The sequence below is a fragment of the Gymnogyps californianus genome, chromosome 3 (genome assembly GCF_018139145.2).
Source record: "Gymnogyps californianus isolate 813 chromosome 3, ASM1813914v2, whole genome shotgun sequence".
Classification (NCBI taxonomy): Eukaryota; Metazoa; Chordata; class Aves; order Accipitriformes; family Cathartidae; genus Gymnogyps; species Gymnogyps californianus.
In genome coordinates, this window is record NC_059473.1 from 41618982 (window position 1) to 41644475 (window position 25494).

Below are 25494 nucleotides of genomic sequence, written 5' to 3' on the forward strand. Positions count from 1 at the left end.
AATTAGCTACACAAGGCAGCTACAGGCAGTCCTTAGCTGAAGCGTTTAAGACAGTACCTATTAACAACAAAATACTAAATTTATAAGAAGAAAATGAGTTATGGGAGAGCAGAACTTTAAATGAGCGCTATATAATATGAATATATATTCATTTGCAACACATGTTAACTCTAGAATGGTAGGTAAACAATATTTAAGAAAAATGTCTTTTAAGTTGCCCTAGAAGATAATGGCAGTCAGCAAAAAAAGATATCATATATGTAGGCTGCAATGGCAAATATCATTGCTTTATGCTTTGTAGCGCAAATGAGCAAATTTACTTGCAAACACTTTCAAGCTACTATTTAAAAGGAAGACAGCCTTACAAGCACCTTAAAATCTCTCTCCTTTAAGGAAAACATAGGATAAAATGTGATGGATTAAAACCAAATAGAATGCTAAGATGAATAAAAAATGCACCAAAACTCAAACCCATTTATCTTATGCCCAGCCACCAATGCAAATGATATGAAGAGTTTTCATATGAAATAAAATCAAGAACAAGCCTGATACGCTTAGAAGTCCTGCCTGAATTCAGCATGTTAAACACTGACCTTTATCTGTATGTTTCCTGTATCTTGCATGGCTTTTATAAATAAATAGACTGAGGCTGATTCATTATTAAAGAAGTACTTGCAATAGCTAGTTCAGCACTCTAAAAATCGGTAAATTATTAAGGCTAAATCTTGCCCATTTGAAGTGACGTGAAAATTTGCCTCTCATTCTTTAATTACATTTATTTAATATTTTGAATATAGTACTCCACTTGTAAATGCACCAAAAAAAAAAAAAAAAGAAAAGCACCTTCAGACTTTCTAGTGTTGTCTGAGACATATTAGCATATCCTAGGGCTCATAAGTGGGGCTTGGAATTAAGTGTCTTGGATTTTCATCACTGACTTGACCATTCTGTCTTTGTGGCAGCAGGCTATCTGTTTGGCCTCTGCAGTCACAACTCCCATAGCTATGAAGTGAGTCATGTCTTCATCAGGGTAGTACTAGGGGAGTTATGCAAATTGTAAATCAAATAATTTATTTTCTGTAATTCTTTGCTGGGCTCTTCATAAGTTTTATATCTTTAGGAGATACACTCACTTTAAACGGTGTGTCTTCTGGGACAAACTGAGTATCATTCCCTGTTTCCCTTGCTGAAAGGCTTTTTTGATCAGTGATCATTCTTCTGACAAATCATATCCCTTGTGCCAAATATAGGTAACCAGGCTTGGAGGAGGTGATCGCATCAGTCAAAATCAAGACAACAGCAGGTGCTTCAAATAGCACGTCCTTCAATAGCCTGTTGTCCTACTTGTTTGTACATACCCACTTTTCTTTCTTTTTACCTTGTTTTCAGCACAGCCACCTAACCGGCATCTAAGACACTCCCTGTCTGATGCCCCAGAGACCCGTACGCCTCAGCTTCCCTGCGCGCAAGGAGGAGGGAGCGCAGCTGCTAGATAGTTCTGGTTTTTACGTACGTGACTTCAGTTACAAGCGTTTGTCTAGGTTTCGTCAATCGAGGATAAAAATGTACAGTACTGTACAGTGAAGTTCTTTTTATGTTTGAAGTAAAATACCTCTAGATGGTTATGATTTCAGTACAATTTTGCATGCATATTGATCTTAGAAAGAATAAAGAAATAGACTTTAAGTTTCTTAAGCAGCTTGGAATCGCAATTTGTTTGCTGTAAGTCTCACCATATGTCATAGTTGAGAAGAATTTGAGACATATTTCAGTATTTTGGTTAACCACTTCCTGAAACTGTTGATTTGAAACATTTGAAACATTTTTAGTGACCATCAGTGAAGTTACTTTGGATTTACCCATTGCAACTAAGACAGAGAATGGTTTTATAATATTCCCTTTGATTTCACAGTCAATAAATAGAAATTACTTCTAAGCATAGCACCAGAATGAAAAATATACCTGAAATTAAAGCTTAAAAGGACATGAGTCAAAACTGTCAAAATACTAAGTTCAATCTTACTCTTATTTTCAAAGAGAACATCTTCTAGAAACTAAGTTCTAGAGATTTCCCAAATGTTTTCATCCCCACTGTATATAACTCACTGTCTGGAAACTGATATAGTAGTTACAGGAGTTGTGATTTTACAAATACATTTTCCAAATGGTATTTGCTCTATAAAATTGCAAAAAGTGTTAGTTTTTCAAGGCTCATCCATTTTCTTTACTACATGGTAGGAGGAGAGATGACTCATCATCAATAGAGATGAGCTAAGCAGAGCTAACACTGCCATAGTTGTAGTGTTCATATTGCATGGTAAGAATATCTTTGAATTTAGTTTATGTTAAAATGGAAGCAGCATGTTATTAAAGATATACAGTGGAATAAAAATTTTGACTCATTCTGATTGAGTTAATCATTGATAAGGTAACACCTTAAGAGAACAAGGCAAATGAGATTGCCCTTTATTCTCTTTTTATTTTGACTCTTATGTCTAAAACTATCAATTGACTTTCCCTGAGTGCTCAGTGTAGCAGATCCTATGGCACTGTCCTCTGGTCTTGTCAAAGAGATGAGACTGTCATAGCATAATGAAGAACATCCATCTTAGTTCTGTTCAAGCCTTTTACATCTGCTTAATTTAGAAGAATTATCCATTAAGAGCCTTTCTGACGCTTTATGTGGCAAATCAGTTTTCTGCTGGGAAATGTTTTCACAGCCGCACTGTTTCATGAGAATTTTTTTGACATTGTTGTTATCTGGAAGTACTGAAATACTGCATTTTGGTTTTATTGTTTTATTATTATACTTCTGTTAGAAGCTGTTTTATGAGTCAGAAAGATGAAGATGAAACATTCTATTTGTTTTATACTAAAAAAAGGCTTGCCCCTGTTGAATTATACATTTTGATATCATTAAAGGAAAATATTTTGGAATTTTTCAGTTTGTGCGAAGGTTTGATGTTTGGTGTTGGGGTTCCACTTCACAACAAAATGAAGTTTGAGAGCCTGAGAATTTGCTGCAGGGTAGAAACTCTGGTGTCTCACAAGTTCTGTTATGATTTGTGAAGCATCCTTTTGAGGATGCGCTTTTGGCCAGGGAAGCTCAGAGAATAACAGAGAAGTTGGGGGCTATATTGAGCAACCACAGAATATGATCAACACAGAGAATCTTCATTATCCAGTTAAGTTGTCACATCAGAAATGCTGATTGTACGGTCCTTAGCAGAGGGACTCGCTGTTCCAATGTGTTTGAATAGCAATTATTGTAAGATGCTTCCATACTAAGATTACTCAATGATCTCCACAACACCAAACTGTGGAGTAGCTTCTGCCTCTGCCAGATCTTCTGCTTTCTCTGATATGCTTGGCTTGGTGATCATCATCTTTACTAAGATTAGAGTACAGCAAGTTTAGGCAGCACAAAAGGATTACATGTATGTATTTGCTTTATATGTAGCAAGAGTTACTTGTGGGTTCTTCATCTTAAGAAGCTGTGCTCAGAGCTGTAATTTTCGTCTGTTTTCTCAGTGCACACATGTTCTTGTTTGATAAAGAAGTTGTCTATCTTTGTTAGCTCACTTGCTAAAAAGAAGAAAACGCTAACTAGCAAGTACATCTCTCATAAGGCAAGCTAAATGGTGATTTTGAACATGTGATAAGGAAAAATTACTGAAATTTAAAGGTGTATTGACAATGGTGGAATCTTGTTGCTTTCTTTCCTTGAGTGACAGTCATTTCTAGAAGCATAACTTGGGAGGAGAGCCTAATTACTATTATTAAGAAATATGGAAATCAAAGTTTTAAAGTTGAATCTATAGATTTTTTTTTTAATATACTCACCTAAATTAATAATCACTTAGTATTAAAAAAAAAATCAGTAGCATATAAATACATTCCAACAGCAATTACTTAAAACCATGGAATGTCTATGTTCCAGAAGTAGTGATGGTCAAAGATGTACTCTTTGCAAAGTCAATAAAAGATGAGAACTAGTGAATTTGAGACGAACAAAGTCTTCTGACTCTTCCTGGCTGGTTTGAATTGCTGCTGTGTTTGTGTGCTGCATTGACTAGTGCAATGACAAATTGACTAGTCATCTCTCGTTTGAGCAGCATGTTTTACTAGCTGTTAATGTGGCTAGCAAAAAAGATCCTGCTCCCCTGAGATACTGCTCTCCTGTGAGCGCATGGAAAAAATGCTGGACCTTAAACTACCATATTTCCCAGTGCCATGCAGTGAGGGAAACCACACGTGCAAACAGGGTCAGGCAGGCTAAGGGTGGACCCGCTGCTAGAGGCTGGCGAGCTCTCAAGAGGCACAAAGCAGATAAGTGGAAGCATTTGCTAGTCCAAAAACTTTACAGAGAAGGATTCATACTGTTGCAAATTGTTGCTGTGAATGACATGCCATCCACAGCAGTGTGCTCCGCTGAGCCTGTGGAAGGGATCAACAATGCCAGTTTGGCAGCGGTAAAGGCAGCAACATGGCAGGTATGAGGAAACAAAGGAGGTTATGTGTAAGCAGGAGCCTGTATTCCTGTCCATTGGACATTATTTGTTGAAAACAGTGCTATGGCTGGCATTTATTTGTCTATTGGTATTCGACAGGAGCTCATTTATATGCAGGGTCAAACAGAATTAGTATAACAGAAAGGAGGACTAAAACAGCCTAGTGTATACTTAGTTTCCAAGTATAAACCTGCCTCATGCAAAGTGAAGCAGAAATTGGAAGGGGATAATCTACTTAAGTCTTCCCTCCTAGATGACCTATATCCATCCTCTTTTGCATCAAGAAAAACTCTTACCAGTCATATTACCACTACTCCCTTTCCCCTGTATTTTGGAGAGTGGCTCTGTTCCCAGGCTATCAAGCTGTGGGAAGTGATCTGCCTACTGCCATCATCAGGCTATTTGCTAGTCCAGGCACAAGTACCCTTTGCTGCTCTCCATCAATTTCTTATTTGTTAATAGGGTACCAGGAGAATTGTATTGATCGCTGTTGCCAGATTGAACAGGGTATAATAATTTCATGGAAAAATACTTTAAATTTTTAAATTTTGGGGTTTTGTTGTCTTTTATTTCCTGTTGCAGTAGAGGGCTGCTAGCTTTATTTTTTAATCTATTGATTAGTTCATTTTAGCTCTTTTCAGGATGTAAGAAGATTCAGCAAGAACATGTTTTTCCCACACCTCTGCTTGCCCCCTCCCTCCCAGTCTTGGGACCATACTGCATTTAGACAGCACAACTCCTTAGCTGACTGACAAATCTTTATTCTCTCCAGGGCCTTAACACAGGAGTTGTGTCTATTTTCACCTTCCACTAGTAAACAGCAGTCCTCATACTGGATACCTGTTTGCTTTATATTTCTTTACTGATCCTGCCTTTATTTTCCCAAGAGAGGGTATACCATTAATTCCTGAGTCTGCAGTCAATGGTTAAGGAAGAAATGGTGGCCATCAACAATTTTACATAAAATACGTACAGGTCTTAAAATATTACATGGAGAGGCCAAAATACAAATAAATTGTTGTGTACAGAGGCTGGGACGAAGAGGGGCAGAACTGGTTTGGATAGGTATGTGAATGGTTGTGTATACATGTTCCCTTACTGAGGGTTTTTTTACATCTTGCTGCTATTTATTCTTACTCTGACAATGTAAACAGCAAAGACGCAACAGGTGCTAAAAGTAGTATTCACGTCACTGCATACTCCTAGGCAACAGTATGAACTTAATTTTTCTCTGCATCATGTGAAAAAGGACAAAAATAATGAGCTACAGCCTCATCCTCACAAAGAGCTTCTGTACTCACGAGTCTAAGTTATAAAAGACCCATCCTGTGTTCACAGTAAGACACCATCCATTCTCAGCTGTTTCATCCAAATGAAATAAAACATTGAAATGTACAGTAAAATAACATGAAGAATAGAATCCAGACTCCAGCATCCATAGTATTATTTATTGCACTAATACCTACAAGGTGATCTTTTCAAAACGCTTCTCTGTTCTCTAGCCCCCAAAATCCACAGCACAGTATGGGGAACTGTTATCTTTACTACAGAGATAAATACAAGCTCTGTGACCTACCAAAGGTCGCATCACAGGCTAGTGGTCCAGCATTGTTCAGAATAATGTCTTTTTTGTTATTCTTCTACCTGATAATGGATAGCTGAAAATTACTCCTGCTTTCTCACGTAAACTTCCAAGTGCTTCCTGTGAGCCAGCGGATTAGTGTATCAAACGGTAGCTCTGGACATAATGAATGTGAGGGTAGGGATGGAAGAAGACAGGAGGTTTTTGCAGAGGTCGTTTCTTTGTCCAGGCTCCAAGAGACACTGCTAAAATGGAGACATTAGTGATGGCTCTATGGTCATTGCCAGAAGCTGATACTGATGGAAAGCAAAATACTTTGCTTCTAAGACACGTTTGATTAATATGGTACCAAGTTACTTGTAAAAGCAGAAAGGATGCTTTTGAATTCCTATAAAAATGTCATAGACAAAAAGCCAATACTAGCTACAGGGCTGCAATTCATATCTCACAAATGCTCATGTGAATGTCCCTGGGGAAACAGAGCAGCAAAGGAATGAACTTGGTAAACTAAAATGTAGAGGAATTTATTTTCTCTAAGTTTTACTTCTTGGTTTGCTAAGTTTACTGTGATTGGTGGGAGCATAATTTATACGATGGCTGGCATATATGCTTACATATATAAGCATATACCATACTTCAATTTTCAATTTTAGACAGAAATACAGTACTTATTATGGATGGTATGATTAAGTTTATTTTAAACCCAAGAGCTGTTGATTGCATATTAAAATGGTAGTTCATGTCTATTTAAATTTTTGATAAATCTCCATTGATGGATAAATCATGTTAGAGAATTTCAATTGTCAGTACAACTTACATTTCAATGAATCTTTGGGAATTATCCTCAAGAGCTAATACATTTTGCCTTTATTGTGACAAAGTGCTTGAGGTGCATATGTAAAGAACTACCATGAGAAGAACCATGAGATTTTTATGTCTTTGAGAACAGACCTAGTCATATCTGCTTCAGACAGTCATGCAGCACAATTATTGACATTTAGAATAAATTAATTCATAATCTCTGAATAGCAATGAAAGACTGTGAATGAAAAATATGCTGAATTTGGTGGAAGTATTGAGTTGGAGCAAAGATCAGTTTTATTTCTAACACAGTTCATTCCATGCTGTATGATGTAAGTGATTTTTATTATGCCAAGCAATTGAGCATAATAAAGTCTTGAAACAATCCCATATTTTGGTAAAAGCTGAATGGGATTAGATTTTCAATCAGACTAATACTCCAAAGTGTAGGTACTTACAATTTGAATAACTTCATTTCTTTTCCTTTTTGAAAATGTAGCCCTGCAGCAGATCTTTGAAGTGTAAACTCTGAGACATAGCAGTATTAAAATAATCATGGATCTGGAGGAAATAGCACAAAAACATCCAGCACAGCTTAATCAAAAATAGAAATTCATTTGAACTTTCTGTGGTCTATTGAATATTAAATCATTTCATATTTCAAATAGAAAAAAAGAAGCCTTGAGCAAAGTTCTGATCATAGTCAATGACATTTCTGGTGTAACACTTCAATATTAGGATTAAGGGTGAAACTTTCTACTCAGCTGCAGCAAACTTTCTTGTATCGTATATTTTGTATTTATTGCTATTAGCTGAAAAATAGCTGGTCTGTGCTGGAGCCCATTGAACAGTGGGACCTAAGTGTTAAAAAATAAAAGCCCTAAAACCCACAGATGATTACTTTGGCCAAACAAAGTATTTTTATTCTGCAATTCCTTGGCATTTTGTCATGAAATTCGTGTTTTGGGGCTTTCTGTTATAGCCTGTGCCCCCACGCTGGGTGTTATCTCTGAAGATAAGTATTTTGTGCAACTGCCATGTTGTAGAATTTCTTTTATTGAGATGAGGTTTCCCATTGGAGATGTTTCTGTAGCTGTGAGAATGGCTGGCTAATAAGCAAATTCTTGGGGAACTTCTGGGTTCTTTATATCCAGTCCTGCAACTTTCATCAGGAGTTTCTGCAGAGTATCACATTATGTTGTTGTACTTAGCATCATTAAATCTTTCTGAAGGATGTATTTTAGTCAAAATATCTAAATTAAATAGCTTGAGTTATTCAGGAAGTCTGAGACAATCAAAAGGGGTTTTTTGGACATCAGTTTTCAGAGTCTTAAGCGTAGAGAACAGTAAGAGCATGAGTCACTGAAAGAGTGTTTTGAAATAGCAACGGTGGAAAAACCCATTTTCAAACCAGCTGTATAAATTAACTTATTGTGTAGGAACGCTTTGTGAGGAAGGAAGCACGTTGACATTGTTGCTGGGCAAATGTCAAAACTGTAAGTCACAGTGTCTCCACTGACTTTCTTCCCGGAGTCAAAATCACAAGTCAAATCATATATAATTTGTATATTTATTCCTGTTACCCCTGAATTAGGACTTCAGGATTTTCCCCTGTGAAAATCGTCCATGAATGTGAAATGCCTAGCAAAAATTACATTGCTGCCTCACTTCCTTCCATTGCCATCTGTGCGTGGGTGTCTTTGGGGGGCAGTATGGCAAGAATTAGAAGAACCATTTCAGAAGGAAAATACCATATTTCTTAGAGATATTGAAGTGGAAATACAAAAAAAAATACAGAATTGCTTGAAGCAATAGCGCAGTGAAGACTTTCAGAAAGCCTTTTTGTTGAACTTGGAGGCTGTTTGGTTTTACACACTATTTTCAAACTACTGATGTTAAAAAAATAAGAAAGTAAAACTGTTTATTGTGGCAGAGATAATCTCAGGCAGCTTTCACTATGTTGCAAAGATTATCAAATTGCATCTTGCAAACACTTACTGAGATGTGTATGAGAGAAAGAACACATTTAACTAATAGTGATATGCAATTTTGTAAAAACTAAGAGGGCAGAAGCTGCAGTATGTGATGACAATGCTATGGAAAGTTAATAAGTTTGCTTTGGATAGTGCCACTGCTACTTTGATGAATATTTTTTCTACCTTGGCTTTCTTTTCAAGACCTTGTAATTGTGAAATCTGCAGAAACACTATAAGTGCTATCTCCAGCTAGATACAATGTGTATTTGTATGCATTCTTTAAAAAATCCAAAATGAAATAATCTGGTTTTATATTTTAAGCAGGTATAAACTAAGGTAATTGAGATTTATGCAAGTCATAAAATTAGATGACTTTACAATTTATGCATGGACATCTACTATAGATAAGAAGGGGTATAAAATTGTTTCCAGTGGTTGCTCCTATCTACAAACACTGCATGAAATAATGTTGTCTGTTCACCTCTGGCTCCACCCCGACACCATTTCTGCTTGGCAGCCCTTTAGCTCTGGGGTCTCACCTGTCCATGTTCCCCTGGAATACTTAGCGTATGATCTCAGTATAGTCCTAGCACAAGCTTATTATTTTTTACTTCTCCAGAGGAAGAAAGCCATTCAAATGACCTTGGAAATGCCTTCATTTAGAAACTTCAGCCACTGCTGAATTACTGAAAAAAGCTCCCATTTCAGTAATTGCATACAAGTACATAGGATAAAGGAAAAAAGCCCTGTGCCTTGGTGATGCTTTCCCCTGAAGAGCCCTCCATCATGAAACTAACAATAAACTGTTCTTGTGTTAATCTGAAACTTGCTTGCTCATTAAGAAAGAAGATTTAGGAGATGATCAGTGAAATTTTGTGGTGTTTCCTCAGCAGTGAACTCCAAAATATTGTGCTTATCAATCTACCTGTTTTCTATACCAAGTTGTCAGCAAGATACAGTGAAACATCTAGTAGACTTAAAAAGAAAGCCAGATGAACTATTTATGGTAAGTAGCAAATTTGTCCCTCAAAAATGTGTTGTCAGTTTTCCTGAAGTAATCTTGGATGAATTTTAAGAGTGAGAGTTCAAGATAGTTAGGTGACAGTGATATTATTGTTGCCCTTTTACATGTTATTTCAGGAACCGGAGCACAAACTTGGGATAGGATTCACATATACATTTTCTTCTCAGCTTTTCTTGAGGGAGGCTGCTCTCGTGTTCGTACACTGCTGTGTGCTGCACCAGAATGCACATGCTGATGCTGTTCTACTTTCCATAAACCAGCCTTTACTGCAGTAGGGAGGGGACTCCAGGTGCTCAACTCCCCACACGGGTGTCCTACAGGGTAGCAAATCATTTATTTTCTCCTCTTACTTCCAAAACTATTTAACAAAAAAGTGTTACAGCTCCAGCAAAAGGAATTAAAAGGGACCCCGACCAGCATGCCTAAAGACTCAGGTGGAGACACTCAGGTTCAAATGCAACCACTTGTGTCTGAGCAGAAATGGACTAAGTTGCCTCATGCTTTAGAGAATATAATCAGCAGGCAGTAGAGACTGTTCTCTTCCACGTGGAGTTTCTCATTCTTTGTATAAAGAAGTTACATCGCACTGAGAGAGACAGAAAAAATTGTTCTTTAGGCTGGTGTCTGGACACTCACCTACAAGATGGGGCATCGATACTGCAGAACATCTTCATTGCCTATTGATTTATGCAGTACACACTAGTGTTGGGAAGAGCATGGACACAGTTGTGCTTGCTGTTCAGAGAGTTCCTGCTCTCCACTTGGAGGTGGATGCAAACCTATTTGGAGGATGGGATTTAGCTTGAGAGTTCCCGAAGGTAATGAGAGAAGGAGAACACGACGAGATGCTGAATTCTTGGCTATTTCTCTCTTAATAGTACTCAAATATGTTTGCATGTGTTTGAAGGGTGAAGAGAGGAATTGATTGAGAGGAGAAGAAGAATGGGTCATATGATGAGGAAAACTGAAAGTCATTTAGCTTCTAATCTTTTTTTACCATTATATAAGATTTCTGATGGACAGGAAATCAAGTAGGTCTCACTGATAAGCCTCCTGGGCTCCTTGCTCATCTCAGACTTTAGAAATTTTACTTGGAGTATGCATATAGTATTTAAAAATGAAGTGTTTTGTTTTTTTTTTCCTATTTGGAGATGAAGATTTCTCATAAATGAAATTTCTTCAGGGTGACCTTATGGTGTCCAGAATTCTACTTATATTTCCTGGGTTTTTTCCCCACAAATACTTTTTACATAGAAGTTGTAAGATTTTGTTGTCAGGGGAATGTACAAAATAGTTGCCTATGAATGTACAAAATGTCGCCTGAACACTGATATTTTATTATAGTCAAGCAAGATCACGTAGCTTTACATCATTTGGAAGAAAACCATAAAAATTCCTTTACAATAGAAAGGCTGTGCTGGGTTTTCATACCTCTTGGTTTTTCTAAACAGCATCACTCTTGTCTTGCAAATGTTTAGCATGAAGCAATGTTCTTCAGCAAGATGCTAAACTCTAGTGCTTATTATAACAGCCTTGGGATTACAGGGGTCCCGTTTGTGGTTATTGGTATATTGCCAATTATGCACAGCTAGTGTCATCTGTAAAACAGTCACTTGTTGCTGTTGAAGAGATCTAAGTAGAGGATGTCTTTTGAGAAACTTTGGAGATAAATGTTGCTGGAATGAAGCAGCAGAAGTTTTGCTGGAGAAGACAGGGGCCTGTGTGGATTGGCACTTTTAGGATAAAGAGTGGGCACAGATACACAGCCATGATTAATTACCCTTTTAGTCTTTATGAACTGGATTTCTGTTCTGAAGCTTGGTTATGAGATAGGGCGTGACTGCAGAATTTGCATTACTGGAGTTTGTTGGTCAGCACTGTTGAGTGATTTCATGTAGGTATGGAAGTGGAAAAGATTTTTCACATCCTGTATTAGCTCTTTCATGGTATGAAAGTAGATGAATTTTACTCTCCGAAGCAGAGATTCAGTAATTTAACAATATCAAGCAACACGTTCTTCACAGGGTTATGCTAGCCAGAAGTATGCATCCTTTCTGCCCTTCTAGGCTTGAGTATTTTTGAGGATTGCTTACAGCGTAGAATGAAAGGGTCCAACTCAAAATCAGTTTTGAGGGTTTTATTTCTGCAAATTCCTGTGTCCATCTTCACTTGAAAAAAAAAAGTATATTGCAGCTTATATTGTTTTAAAACTAGAAAACTGTAATTACTTTTGTGCTTGAGTAGTTTCATTAAAATATGTCATATTCTCTGTACAGTTAGTATTATTCAGATGAGATTTTTAAATCTGCAACTGGGAACAAGCTTCCTTGAGGTGTGAGGGGACTCAAACAAATGTGTGGTCCACCTCCAGTTATAATAAGTCAAAAGAGTAAGCTTATGTATTTGTTTTTGTCAATAATTTTAAAAAGCAAGTGCCAGAAATAAGTGTGTGAAAGTTGAGATGCAAATTTCCTTAATCAAACTGCATTTTGATCAATGATGTCTTTCATTTAAAAGTCAACCCATTTAAATAGTAAAGGTCAGTAGGTTAAATATGTAAATGCAATCAGCAGTGTATTCAAATTATCACAGTTTCAGCTCTGTTGCTACTCGTGGTAAAAAATTATACCAGATTAGGTCTATAAATTTATCTTACATTAATCCAAAAGAATAGAAAAAAGAAAGAGAAAACTGTTAAATCAAAATACAAGGTGGAAAGCATTTAAAATAGTATGAAATAAATCCAAATTTAGTTACACAGCTTCTTCATGTCATTTCCCTTATCTCCCCTTTTTAGCATCTAAGTTTTGTTACCAGCTTACTCCTGAAACTAAGAACTGGGCAATCAAAGCACCTCTGAATACATGTTCTGTTGGACTGAAATCCAATGCAGTTTAGTACTGACTAGAGCCATAATTTATGGGGAAATAACACCTTGTTCCTTCAAGCACTACTGCAACCCCAGCCTCAGAGAGGAGTCCCCACACTCTTCTATCTTTCACCTTTCTGTGCACAGCACTATCAAGTGATGCAAACCTTCTCTTTGCTCAGCTATAATAGACATAGGGAAAAAAGCTGAATAATCCAGTATGGTTCCAAATATGTTTTTCCATAAGTATACCCAAAGATAATATAGCCATTGCTTTTCTTCCCTCTGCCCTTCTGCCCTGAAATATGTGGTACTTGATTTCTTTCAGATGTATGCCTACAGAATTCATACACAAACTATGCTTCTCAGAGAAAGAAAAGAAATTGTAAAATATCTGTGCTGATATAACAGTCACACGTATGCTATGGTTTGTGACCATGAAAACTTCAGGGAGAATGCAGATCATCTTGTCCCGTTCACCAGTGAAAGCCCTTTCTCGCAGAGTCCAACTCTCTGTTAGAGAGCAATTTTTGTGAGAAAACGACTAGTGCTGAGAACCTGATACGCCACTGGCCTTTACAATCTCCCTGCTCATCTGATCCAGTTTCTGTGTTTCCAATATCTGAATCAGTGGTGAGAAATGAAATTGCACATTATATTTTTTTTCAGATGCTCATGACCAAGGATTTTGAAGTGCGTGTCAGTAACTAAATGTAATTTCCTGATGTATCGCCGTGAAGTAGTGTGACAAAGCAATGGTGTTGAAGATGAAAGTCAAAATGACACAATTCTCTCCTCTCACAATGAAAAAAAAAATGAAACAAAGGAAATGCAGTGCTCTTTCCTTGCTAATTTAGTAACAGTCTTGTGTCTTAAATTTAGAAACCAGTACTTTCTAGAGTAATGTTTATTAAGTTTTCCCTGCTGTGAGTTGCCCTGCATAAAATTCTCCAAGTTCTCAAGACCGGGTGGTGGTGAAGCACTGAAGGTGACCCAGCTGACCAAGGAGCTCCCTTGAGGAGCTCCTGGATGATCTGCTGCTGCCTTTCAGCAAGCAAGCACCCACCCAACAGGCCCAGCTTCCTGGCTTTCACAGTGCAGGACAAACATCACGATGGTTATGTCGCTCTTCAGAGTTCAGATGGCAAAAGTCTTGATGAAGATAGAGTAAGTGTTTGCTGGACTGTCAACAGCAAAACTCTCTCTCTTGGTATCAGTAATGCAGGGGAGCTCCCTGTGTCCCCGTCTCCATCATCTGTAAATATTCTGAGGTCTACAAGTAAAAAAAAGAATAGATTTTAGTTACTAAACCAAGATATTAGCAGTAAAAGAGTATTATGAAATAAGAAATCATCGAGTTAAGTTTCTCAGTGGTCTCATGGTTTATGATTCCAACTAATAAAATATGCTTTCTTGCCACTTGAATCTTCTTCAGCTAAATATGTTTTTGAGTTTTTAAAAAGGTAGAGCATTTTGAATTTTGATTTTCATTTGCAGAACTACTATCCTACCTTTTTGCTGTCAGATCAAGGCTTACATGGCTTATTGCATCTATGCATAGCAAAAAATGGATCTATAATTCCAGTGAAATTTTCTATAGTTCAGAATCAACACCTTTTTGAAATGCACTCTGTAAAGACTTGTTTAAAATAAGGGGTTTGTTCTTGAAAGCTAACCTTCGCATTGCCCTGGCCTTCATGACTTTGACTTGGAAATTAGCATTGCAGAGTTCAGAGAGCACACTTTCCTCAAAAATATTTTCTTAAGATGCCGTGATGGCTTCAGCAACTGCTATTTTTGGACCATTTCATTTAAAATTAATCACTTGTGGAGTTTTCAGCAAGTACATTTTACAAAGAACATGCTTGAGTCTTTTTTGTTTGTATATGAATGTAGACATATTTTTGCCTCTTTCTTTAAAGAAGTTGAAAGTATCTCATATTTTTGGACTTGAGTAAGATCTTGTGAATTTTATTGCCTTTATCTGGATAGGTGCTGGCATTTAAGGAATCTCATTGTTGGCTCTCAGGCTCTGAGTCTAAAAGAACCTTTTTCCGAATGTTTTCTGCTTGTGCTAGCTTTAATTTATTATGACAAATGATCACTTTGCCTTGTCCGGTTTTATTTGCTATAGAAATTGGCACGACAATTGAGGGTCCTTCTGGGATTTCAAAATTCAGTTGGCAATTTAACTTCAGTCTTCTGCACCTTACAGATCTAATAGCTAGCTTGCCTTTTAGCTGCCTTCTGGAAGTGAGGCACGGAGACTTGGAAAACTTAGCTTGAGAATCTGCTTTGAAAATGGTATTGTTGGGGCTTTGTTGTCACACATTACCAGTGACTGGCACATTAAACAGTATACAAAAACTGAGTATCTTTCTGACATGGCAAACATTTTCAGTTTTGGATTGCTGAAGTTTTCCTTTTCAGGAGAGTCCAATACCGAGGTAGTGGATTCCATAAAATTTATATCATCTGACTAGTTTGTCTTTTTGATAGATTACTGGCGATAAGACAGATTCAGGTTTGAAGGTTAAAGATGTTTTATCCTGTAAGTATTAGTTCTTGTTTACAAATAATGAAGTCTGTAATCTTTTTCATCTTAATTCTTGGATCATATTTCATGTAGATGTGAAGTGTGATGTATGAAAAATGACATGAATTTACTGGTCACCAGATTTTCAAAGCTAGGACTCAAAGGATATATTGTTTTCCTGTAAAGCATTCACCTGTTTTGCTGCCTTGTTCTTTTCCTGAGATAAGAAATTATAGTAATGGTTTTGCTTTTAGAAACACATTTGCATAAGTAATAAACCTTAGAAAAGGGCACAGGAATAATTGAATGAAATCATTTTGTTGATTAGACATTAAAAGTAGCAGCTAAAAAAAACACACAGCAAGCTATACAAGATAATACCTTTATTATTCTTTTTAGGACTAGAATTGGCCACAAGATCTCCCAAAGGAATATGAACTGATAAATTTCTCACTTGTGATATGACAAATTACTTGCAACTTTGTTTTACTTGAATAGCCTTCACACTAGAAGGAGAGTGCTCATGTTAATATTTATTTGTCTGGGCTTTTGTCATTGAAGTCATGCAGCTGAAATCATTGGAGTGTTTCGAATGTGATAGCGGGCTTAAACTGCTCTTCAGGCTTTCGGGTAGCAGGGGAATGGCTTCAGTGTAAAATGCGAATACAGCAGTAATGATCTTTCAGAATCAGATGATGCAATTGTCAAGAAATCCCATTTCCCACTATTATTTATAATAAGCGAGAAGACAGTGTAACATATGGAGGTGAAATTTCTGATGTGTAGACCATGTACGCAAATGTGATGCCAGGAGCCGAGGACTGAGGAATATGATGTGTCACTGTAGGAAAGTTTTCAAAAGAGGTAAAGAGGAAAGAAGTATTTGAAGTGAGATAAAAAGAATAGAAAATTTCTTCCCATATGGTACCTGAGAGATTTGAAGGAAGCCAAAGTTAAGAATCGGTATTCAAAAATGTCGTGTTGTTTTTCTAATTACTTTTTGTCTCTGACCTTTGAGGATTTAGGAAAATATTTAGGGCTGACTAACTTCTCTAGTCAGCTGACATAAAAATATAGCTAGGCTTGGAGCTGTGCCATTGAAATCTATGAAGTTTCATCTTATACTAAGCTAAAATTCTTCCTTCAGTGTCAGCCTCATTAAGTTCATATGTATAAATAAAGGACAGAAAGTGTATTTATAAAAATGCATAGAAATAGAATATTTTGAAGTATGAATAGCTGTCTGAAACATTTTGTACACATCCAACAGCATGCAAAGTAAATTGCGTCATTTAAGGAATAATTCCATGTAAATGCTGTAAGAAATGGTGCCACTGGAGTTTAATATCTATCAAAATTTAGACATGTAGCACAGTAATGAAAATCTTTGCTCTCGACATGGTTGTAAAATCTGCAGTTTTCATTGCTATGTAATCAATTTAGTAAAGCATACACATGAAAAGTTATGATATAATCAACTAGGCTTTGTAAAATACATGATAAAACTATTCACTAAGTGTAATAAAATAAAAGCTACAAAATTATGTTCTTTAAAATTAAGAAAGTAAGGAGAAATAAATTTTCTTTCTTCTCTGAACTGCTTTTTTAAAATACCGTATTCGTTGCCTTAGGAAGACCAAAGGAAATTATGCACTATGGGAAGTACAGGAAGAAATCTGAATCTAGGGAGTGACAGGGGAAATATCCTCCACATTCTAATGTTATGTATTATTGTCCATTCATGAGATTTTATTGTTTTGATTTGTTTTATATTTGTGTAGATTGTGTAGTTTTTTATTATCTTTTTAAATTTAAGGTTTATAAAAGAATTATGTTATTATGTCTGCTGAGAAATGGATGAGCAACTTAAATATTGGTTCTATAAGGAAGTATTATGTGGCGTGTGTCTATTATGTTGCTTGTCTGAACTGGAGGCATGATGCAACTGTCATGAAACAGAGAACATGCACATAATTCCCCCTCAGTGTTTCAGTATATTTTCCCCTTAAGCCAATTTGGTTATTTAAAGTTGCTTAAATCATGAATGTGTTTGTCTGCAGAACTGCTTCATAATTTATTTTGTAATTCATGCTCATAGTGGCTGAAGTCCAGCTGTAGCTTTCAGTCTGAAAAACAAGACTGACTTCAGCTTGTGACTTGGCACATAGAGTGCAAAGTGTGATAGGAAGTGCATGGCCAAGAGGAGCAGAGGGGGTTAGGAATTAAGAGGTAGGGTTGGAAGGATACTCAGTGCAAATACAGCAGGGAATCCTGTATCAAAGGTGTTAAGAGGCAAGCAATAACATGGGACCTTAAAATAAGGACAGGAAATTAAATAGAAAGAAGTGGATAGGCATCAAATGAAGGGATACAGAAGAAGAAGAGAGACCGGAGTGGTAAGGAAAGAGCTTTAGCACCAGGGGAAAAATGAATTCTATCAAGAGCTTAGCCACGAGGTGGAGTTTGAAACATTGGTAGTACACTTTTAGGTAACTGAATATGGTTTTACTGGTTTTTACTAAAAACCCAAGGAGGTTTTTAAGCCCCCAGCATGGCCTGCAGCATATACTCCACATTGCATAATCACAATGTGTGTTGCATTTACATTTTCTAGGCTTCATTTGTAAACTAATTTGGAAGGTGGGGAAAACTTAGTATTAACTTAATAAGTGTTTGTTTTTCTATGTAAATTTTGCAGTAATGTAATTTTTGAAATGCAGGCTATTATCATACTCTTAATGCACTTCTGTTACATTTTGTGAGTCTTGGCCTAAAGAAAGAAGTGAGTGGTATGTTTCTTTGCTAAAAGAAAACTAAAAAAAAAAAAAAAAGAATGGTCTAGTTTTTTCTAAACAAACTGAGCAAAAAATGTAGATCTCTCTTACATGGTAGGACAATATTAATTGGTCTAGGGAACTGAAGAATAGGAAGAGAAAACTTACTCATCTAAAAATGCCTGTTGTTTTGTTCCTAGGTTCAGACATTGTTCAATGGTTAACGAAGAACTTATCTATAGAAGACCCAGGTAATTTCTCTTTTTTTCATATCTGAAAATTCTAGTTTGTCTTTATAAATGATTGGACCTGACTTTGTCTTCTGTTGCAGTGGGGGTGGCCAGGCAGGATTTGACCAGTATAATTTCAATAGCAAAACAGACAGCATCAAACCTTAGAAACCTTTGCTAAGAATCTGAGGATTTGGGTTATCCATTTTATTGGAGCAGGTACCAGGAAACAAGATGATGGCCAAGAATGAAAATGATAGCTGCTTTAATTAGTAGAAAATGAGTCTAAGTTCTACTCCATGAGGAATTTACTCAGTGTCATGCTAAATAGTTCATTAAACATGTGCTGTTTTCTTAACAGAATTTTTCAATATCTAAAAAATAAATAGAATTAATAAAATACACTCTTGTACTGTTACCGAAAGCTGCATTTCTATTCTTAAGTTTGGACACTTTTATAGCATCTTAAAAGGAAAGTGAACTGTAAATAAAATCAGTGCAGTGAGGAAGAACAGTTCATTGCTCGATCAGCTGGGTTGGAATGTGGAAGTAAAGCTTTGGTTCCAAGCTCTGCCACAGGTTTCCTGTGCAGCCAGCAGCAAATGCAGTTTGGTGTGTATCTGATATTTATTTCCCTGATTTACAGGAATCTTGTTACATGATCTGAAATTTTCTGGAAAGGAATGATTTCTAGTAGAAAATGCTGAATGGCAGAAATAAAATATTCTGTGGAAGTTCCTGTTATCTTTTGGTTAGGGGAAAGATAATCTTCCTTCTTTAAAGCATGATAAAAAATACTTATTTTTCATCTCTCCATTTCAGATTTTTGCGAATGGAATTTATGTTTTGGTTTTTTTTTTTTTTAATTTAAAAAATGTGATTTTCTGTCATATTAGAAATGAAAGTATGATCATTGTGGAATTCCAGCAAAAAAGTAAAATCACTGTGTTTAAAATTGTGACTTGAATAATGAGGAACTATTATAAATACATAATTCGATATTTGGAAGTAGCCAATTCACAACTTATCGATATGTTACATGAAAGAGATTGCTAATTGCTTCCAGTTTTATGTAACTTTACACAGAGTGTCATATGTTTGCTTCCTGAAGATAAAGTGGAGGTTGGAAGAGACCTATGTGTGATATTGTATTTCTCAGTTTTCAGCTACAAAACACTCACCTATCTATATTTATCAGAGTTTGAAAGATTGCCATTCTATGTTTATTTGATATGGAAGTTTAACCGTTGTTTGTCAAACCAGAACTGCAATACTGAGATAGTCTGTCATTCAGATTATCTGGTTGTTGCGAAATTTGGAATAGAAGAAACCTTAAACTAAATGGAAAACATGGTTTCCTATGTTGATATCCAATTAAAATTAAACAAACACACAAACTACTAACATATGTAACCAGAACACCACAGTAATTTAATTTAAGCTGGGTTTTATCCTCTCAGATTGCATGGGTGGAAAAAACTATCCACAATGACAAATGTGTCTTGTGCATGTCGGTCCTAGTCCAAAGTCAGCTATCTGGAACTGGCTGGATGCAAATCTTCAGGAAGCCAATCACCCTAAATGCTGCCTTTGAGTAGTGCTCAGAATTGCCAGATAGCAGTGAACCTGACAGATGGTGAGCAAGAGCTATTCACATGACAAAACTTCTGAAAATATTCTGTTTTGTAAAATTTTTTAAGTGTGTGACTTTTTGTTCCAATTCTAGACAAGACAATCTAGAATTTCCTGTGGAAAAGCCCTCAATTTCTATGAACTATTGTCACCATAATTTGGATTTCCAGTATCTTCTGTCCGCTTTTCACCAGTGTGTCAGAGTTTTACTACAGCTGTCTTTTAAAACTCCCCCATAGGGTCCTGTTACAAAGCTTCTGTGGAGCTATGCAATTTTGTGATGCAGAAATAAATAATGCCTGTGTTTGCACTGAAAGTTATCATCTCTGTCTAATTCTGATATCAGCAACATAAAGTAAGAGCAACATAAAGTAGACCTTGGTTCACATATTTTAAGAGTATATTCTACTCTGTCCAGAAAAATTTAAGGACTATTTGCACACCTCATCTACCAGTGCTGCGAACTACTCGTGCAAGCAAGGCATGTAAATTGTGATTTAAGGGTTAAGTAGACAGTTAGATTCACAGAATCATAGAACAGCCCAGGTTAGAAGGGACCTCAAAAGATCATCTGGTCCAACCTTTCATGGGAAAGGGAGCCTAGATGAGATTATCTAGCACCCTGTCCAGTCACATCTTGAACACCTCCAGTGATGGGGACTCCACTATGTCCCTGGGGAGATTGTTCCAGTGAATGATTGTTCTCACTGTAAAAAATTTCTTTCTTACATCAAGATGAAACCTCTCCCCATGCAACTTGTACCCATTGCCCCTTGTCCTGTCTGTGTGGCTCCTTGTGAAGAGAGCCTCTGTCCTCTTTGTAGCCACCCTTTAAGTACTGGAAAACTGTGATGAGGTCCCCCCTGAGCCTTCTGTTCTCCAGGGTGAAAACACCTAACTCCTTCAGCCAACTTGTTCTTTAGTAAAACAAAGAATTAGTAAGAAGGAAGTGGCACTACCATACATTAAAAAAAAAAAAAAAGTCACATTTTGCAGTGCAATTTTTTTCCTTTGTTTTGCATAGGGAATACAACTCCAATACCATTTCAGTGGGAATGAAGAAGGCTGCTTTATGGATGGTGGGGCAACAAAAGGCAGGAGAAGGTCTGGCAGCAACATTTGCTTCCACTGTGTTAATAAGTGTAAAGCTATTATCTGGAAAGAGCAATCTCAAGTAAAAAATAGTTACAAGTATAAATCACCAGTCAAAAAAAAACCTGCACATTTTTCATAAATGGAAAATCATTTTCTGTGGAAGATTTGAAAGATTTTGGCTTGCTGCAGTAAATCTCCATCAAGAAAATAAACTGGAGATGATGGGTGGATTCTGCTAAATTATACCACATTTGAAGTTATTTCAGTGGAGCAGAGTAGAGCTTGTGCCCAGAATAGCTGTGCGCAACATACAGTTGCTGTTATATTGTTTGATTTTCAATATGTACTTAAAAAATGTTTGTGTTTCAGCCTACAACTCATCTGTAAAATTTTAAGGAACAGAAATTATCTAAGTTATTTTTAATGTGGAAGTTTAATTCAGTCATAAAAATAAGCCTGATCTCAACCCGAAAAGAAGCAATTAACTGAGTTTACAGGATTGTAAGGGCTTGTGGTTTGGCACTTAGACATGTGTTTGTTGAATTGACCATTACAGGGTAAGCGCTGACTCTTCACTGATGGTGCCAATTACTCTTAATGCGGAAAATCCAGTCTGTTTTTCTACATTGTGTTTTTCTTTTTTAAAGTGATAATTAGTGCTGTGAAACGTACCAGACTGACCGCACTGGAGACTGAAGTCCTTTTTATCCTTAGGGGAAAAAACAGAACAAAAAGGGTAGATGAGCTGATTTAAAGGTGTCAGCTGAAATGGCCAAGAGACTAATTCTGTACTTGGTTCTTGCGCTGATTTCTTTGATGCACCTTTGGGCAGACACTTGATTTCTCTATTCCCTGGCATTCCAACATGCTAATGGTAAATCATGCTGTTGTCTCTTTAAGGAGAAAAACCAGTGTCAGTTTTCAAGTATTTTCATAATGAAATGTGTGTTATTCACAAACACGCATTTCATCCTTAAGTCAGCCCATGAAGAATTTCTATCTAGGTGGCTCAGAAAGAGCCTGTAAGAGTTGATAATATGTTTAACCATCATCCCCTTGTTCTTTAACAGTACCTTTACTCCTGAGTGTTGCTTATTTAATTTACTCATATCTGCAAAGCCAATTGAATTTGGCTGAAGGCACTTATTATTGGATGGTTACTCTAGCAGAGTCGCAGTACTGCAGCCAGCTCCAGAATGCGCAGCCTTTGCATTCAGATTGCCTTGGTGCAGCTCATTTTGGCAGTCTGTTGAAGGGGTTTGCTTCTGCTCTTGGACATCAAGAATTACACTAAAGTCAAATATACGTGACTAAATCAAACTTTGTAAGTTATAAAACAAGACTGTACCTTGAAATAGACACCCTCCTGTGATTTTTCAACTTCAGTTCTTGCCATTAATAGTCTTTTCACTTAACTGGCGTAGCTAGTTTGTAACTAGATGCCCACTAGCAGCCGTGTAAACTGTGGTCACTGATCCAGTGCAATAAAAAGGGAGGACTCTGTAGCACAACATCTGTTTGTGTTTCTTCCACCTTTCCCTCCTTTGCTTTGTAGTAAAATCTCTCTCCAGCAGCTGCTTTATTAATAATGACCTTGATAATACACAGTACTTGCTCTAAAGATTTAGAGGAAAAATATTAGAGTTTTTATTTGAGTTTATGAAAGTGTACTTGAAAAACTGGTCAGCTCTAAGTTATTTCTGCCCCTTTCCCCATGCATATGCAGTAAGGTAGCAGCAAAGAGCATGAGCCAGATGAGATGTTCCAAACGATTGCCATTTGGGAGACAGTGCCAGACAGCTGCAAGTGAAGGGGAGGTTCTTCCAGAGTTTGCTAAAGCAGAAAAGAGCCTCTTATGAAAAGGAAGAAAGAAGGGAATAGAAAGGTCATGCTTATGTTTGCAGTCTTTGCGTTAATCAAAACTTGTGGAAATACAGCAAGAGTAGAATGCATCCCATTTATCAGCTTAACTAAAAAAAAAAGGCTGATAAAAGTAATTTACACTGCCTGCACACATACCATAACCCTTGTACTAGGAACCCAGGAACACCAAGACACTCACTTTTTTCATATGTCTAATGGAAACTTGGGCACATTTTGTTCGGTGAGGCAAACCTCATGAACCTTCGTCAAGTCTAGAGTAAATACCTTTCTAATTTTCTTCTACTGGGTGAGTTTGATCTGAGCTTGTCAGGTCCTGTAACATTTAAATGGAATAATGACTTTAATTTCAGATGAACATAAAGAAAGTAAAACTCAAATCCTTCTTGGGAATAGAAAATGTCAAAATTTACAGACACCACTTTAGTACCAATAGTATTAATGTTGTGATACTCAAGCAAAATAAAAATGTATGGGTCAGTTTTCCTTTAGTTCTGTGTAGCATGGGTGGCACTTACCTGTGTGTGGCAATCGGTGGGCTTCTAGCCACTGCTGCGGTTTCAGGACTGCAATGGTAACTGTTGACATGCAGAGGTTATTTTATTTGCCCAAAACCTTTAGATAGATTTCGGAAATGGTGAACAGAGGTGTATTGCCTGTAATTCAGTGGTGACAGGATAAATCAGATTTAATGGATTTCATGTTTTTCCAATGAAGCTTTTTCCAGTTTGGTATAATCTGTTACCCTGTGTAGACTGCATGTGTTAGGGGTGTCTCCCAAGAGCACAGAGAGCAGCAGGGCCAGCCTTGAGTGAGCTTTCACTCTACATATGTGCCGGTACTGTTTGAGCAACCTCATTTTCATGTAGTCACTCTTGAAGGTGATTAACTTGTTCCTAGGTTGGCCAGTTTATTTTCTCGCTTGCAGACAGGTGGTAGGCTACATCAGTGCTCATTTCCAATTTCCTTTCAAGGAGCAGTCCTTTCTTCTGATATGTTTACTAGCGTGGCAGCTGGTTAAAAATGAACAGTTTTTTACACCGGGAGGGAAGAAATGGAGTTTGTGACCAGTAAAGATCCAAAGAGTTCATGGTATCAGCGACAAATCACTTCCTTTACATAGGCAGACAGGTGAAACTATCAAATCCTGTTTCATCATACTAAGCATGTCTAAATAAAATTCCTCCTCCCTGGTTGCCTTAAGGTGGCATTATTTTACAAGATACTATATGAAATAGTTTATGTTTTTTCATCCTAGTAATTAATACACCATGCTTGTAGATAGCAGGATTTATGTATAATACAACATCATGAACTCTGAAAATCCCTTTAGGAACCACTTAATAAACAGTGAAAGGTATTATCTTAAGATGTTTATCAATATAATAGGTTATATTAGCCAGGTACAAAATAGGTCTAGTCTAGATGCCTAATCCTATTTATCATTAAAGTAATTTTATAAACTTTTGAATTACCTATAAAGTATTAATGACTTGTATCTGTTTAATTTATAAATGAATGTCCACATTGGAGTAATGGGTAAAGATCACAAGTATGGAATTTGCTGCCTTCTAGCATAATTTGCTGTATAACAGTAAGAATAAAATGATATTATGGCTATTGGTATGAAAAAATATACATTTTCTGTAACATTGTTTCTGTGACCAACCTGTTTGCTATTGTCAATAGCATACTAATTCAAAATAGATGTCTTTTGGTTCTAATTAGGCTTTGAGCAACCTGGTCTAGTGGAAGGTATCCCTGCCCATGGCAGCAAGGTTGAAACTAGATGATCTTTAAGGTCCCTTCCAACCCAAACCATTCTATGGTTCGACTATAACTTGTGTGTCATACACATCTCCTATATAAAACAGAACTCTATTGATGTTTGTTTACTTTTGGTTAAAAACAAACCTTCAACTGAGTTTTTAAATTTCATTTTTCCTAATACTAGCCCTGATTCCATGGTGATGTCTTCAAAGCTATTTATTTTTAATAAGAAATAATTCATGCCTTTAATATTAAAGTCTCCAAATTCTACTCAGAATTATTTTCAGTGGTAAGTATAATACCTTCACATGACATCCACTCCTTCCTCATTTGTTTTAATCTTTAAAGGTGAATTTCCAACCTCACAGAAGGCTGGAGGTTTTCTCATTAACTCCAAAAGAAGCAAGATTTAACTAGATACCTTTCAAAATAGGATTAGGTGTAACATGGCCTTTAAGCTACATCTCAAGCTAAAATCCAAAAGCTAGTTTATAAAAAGTGTCTGATACCCAGTTAGATTTTAAAAAATGAAACAAACCAACAATCAGCATTTTCTTTAGAATTCAGTAGGCAGTATGGTCTTTATTTCACTGAGGTCTTTGAGAGTCTTATTGAGTGAAGAGTAAGAAAGAAGTACTGAATAGAATACAAAATACTAATTAGAAAAATAAGTCTGAAGAAGCCTACTCAGATAAAAAGTTAATGCTAAAACTATTACCAGATCCAGATAATAGAAGCTGAAAAATCGGTAAGCATTAATTTCAAGTAATTTCATTGGAAAGAACTTCAGATGCTCTGTTGCACCAGTTGAAG

General features: G+C 36.6%; 1 protein-coding gene across 1 annotated transcript in view; it reads left to right on the top strand.

Annotated features, from left to right (window-relative positions):
* RGS7 (regulator of G protein signaling 7) overlaps positions 1-25494 on the top strand; it is a 262407-nt gene that overhangs the window by 161310 nt on the left and 75603 nt on the right. The window contains exon 6 of the mRNA XM_050893035.1: positions 18274-18324. Within this exon, the coding sequence (XP_050748992.1) occupies positions 18274-18324 (51 nt within the window). The remainder of the gene's footprint in view (positions 1-18273; positions 18325-25494) is intronic.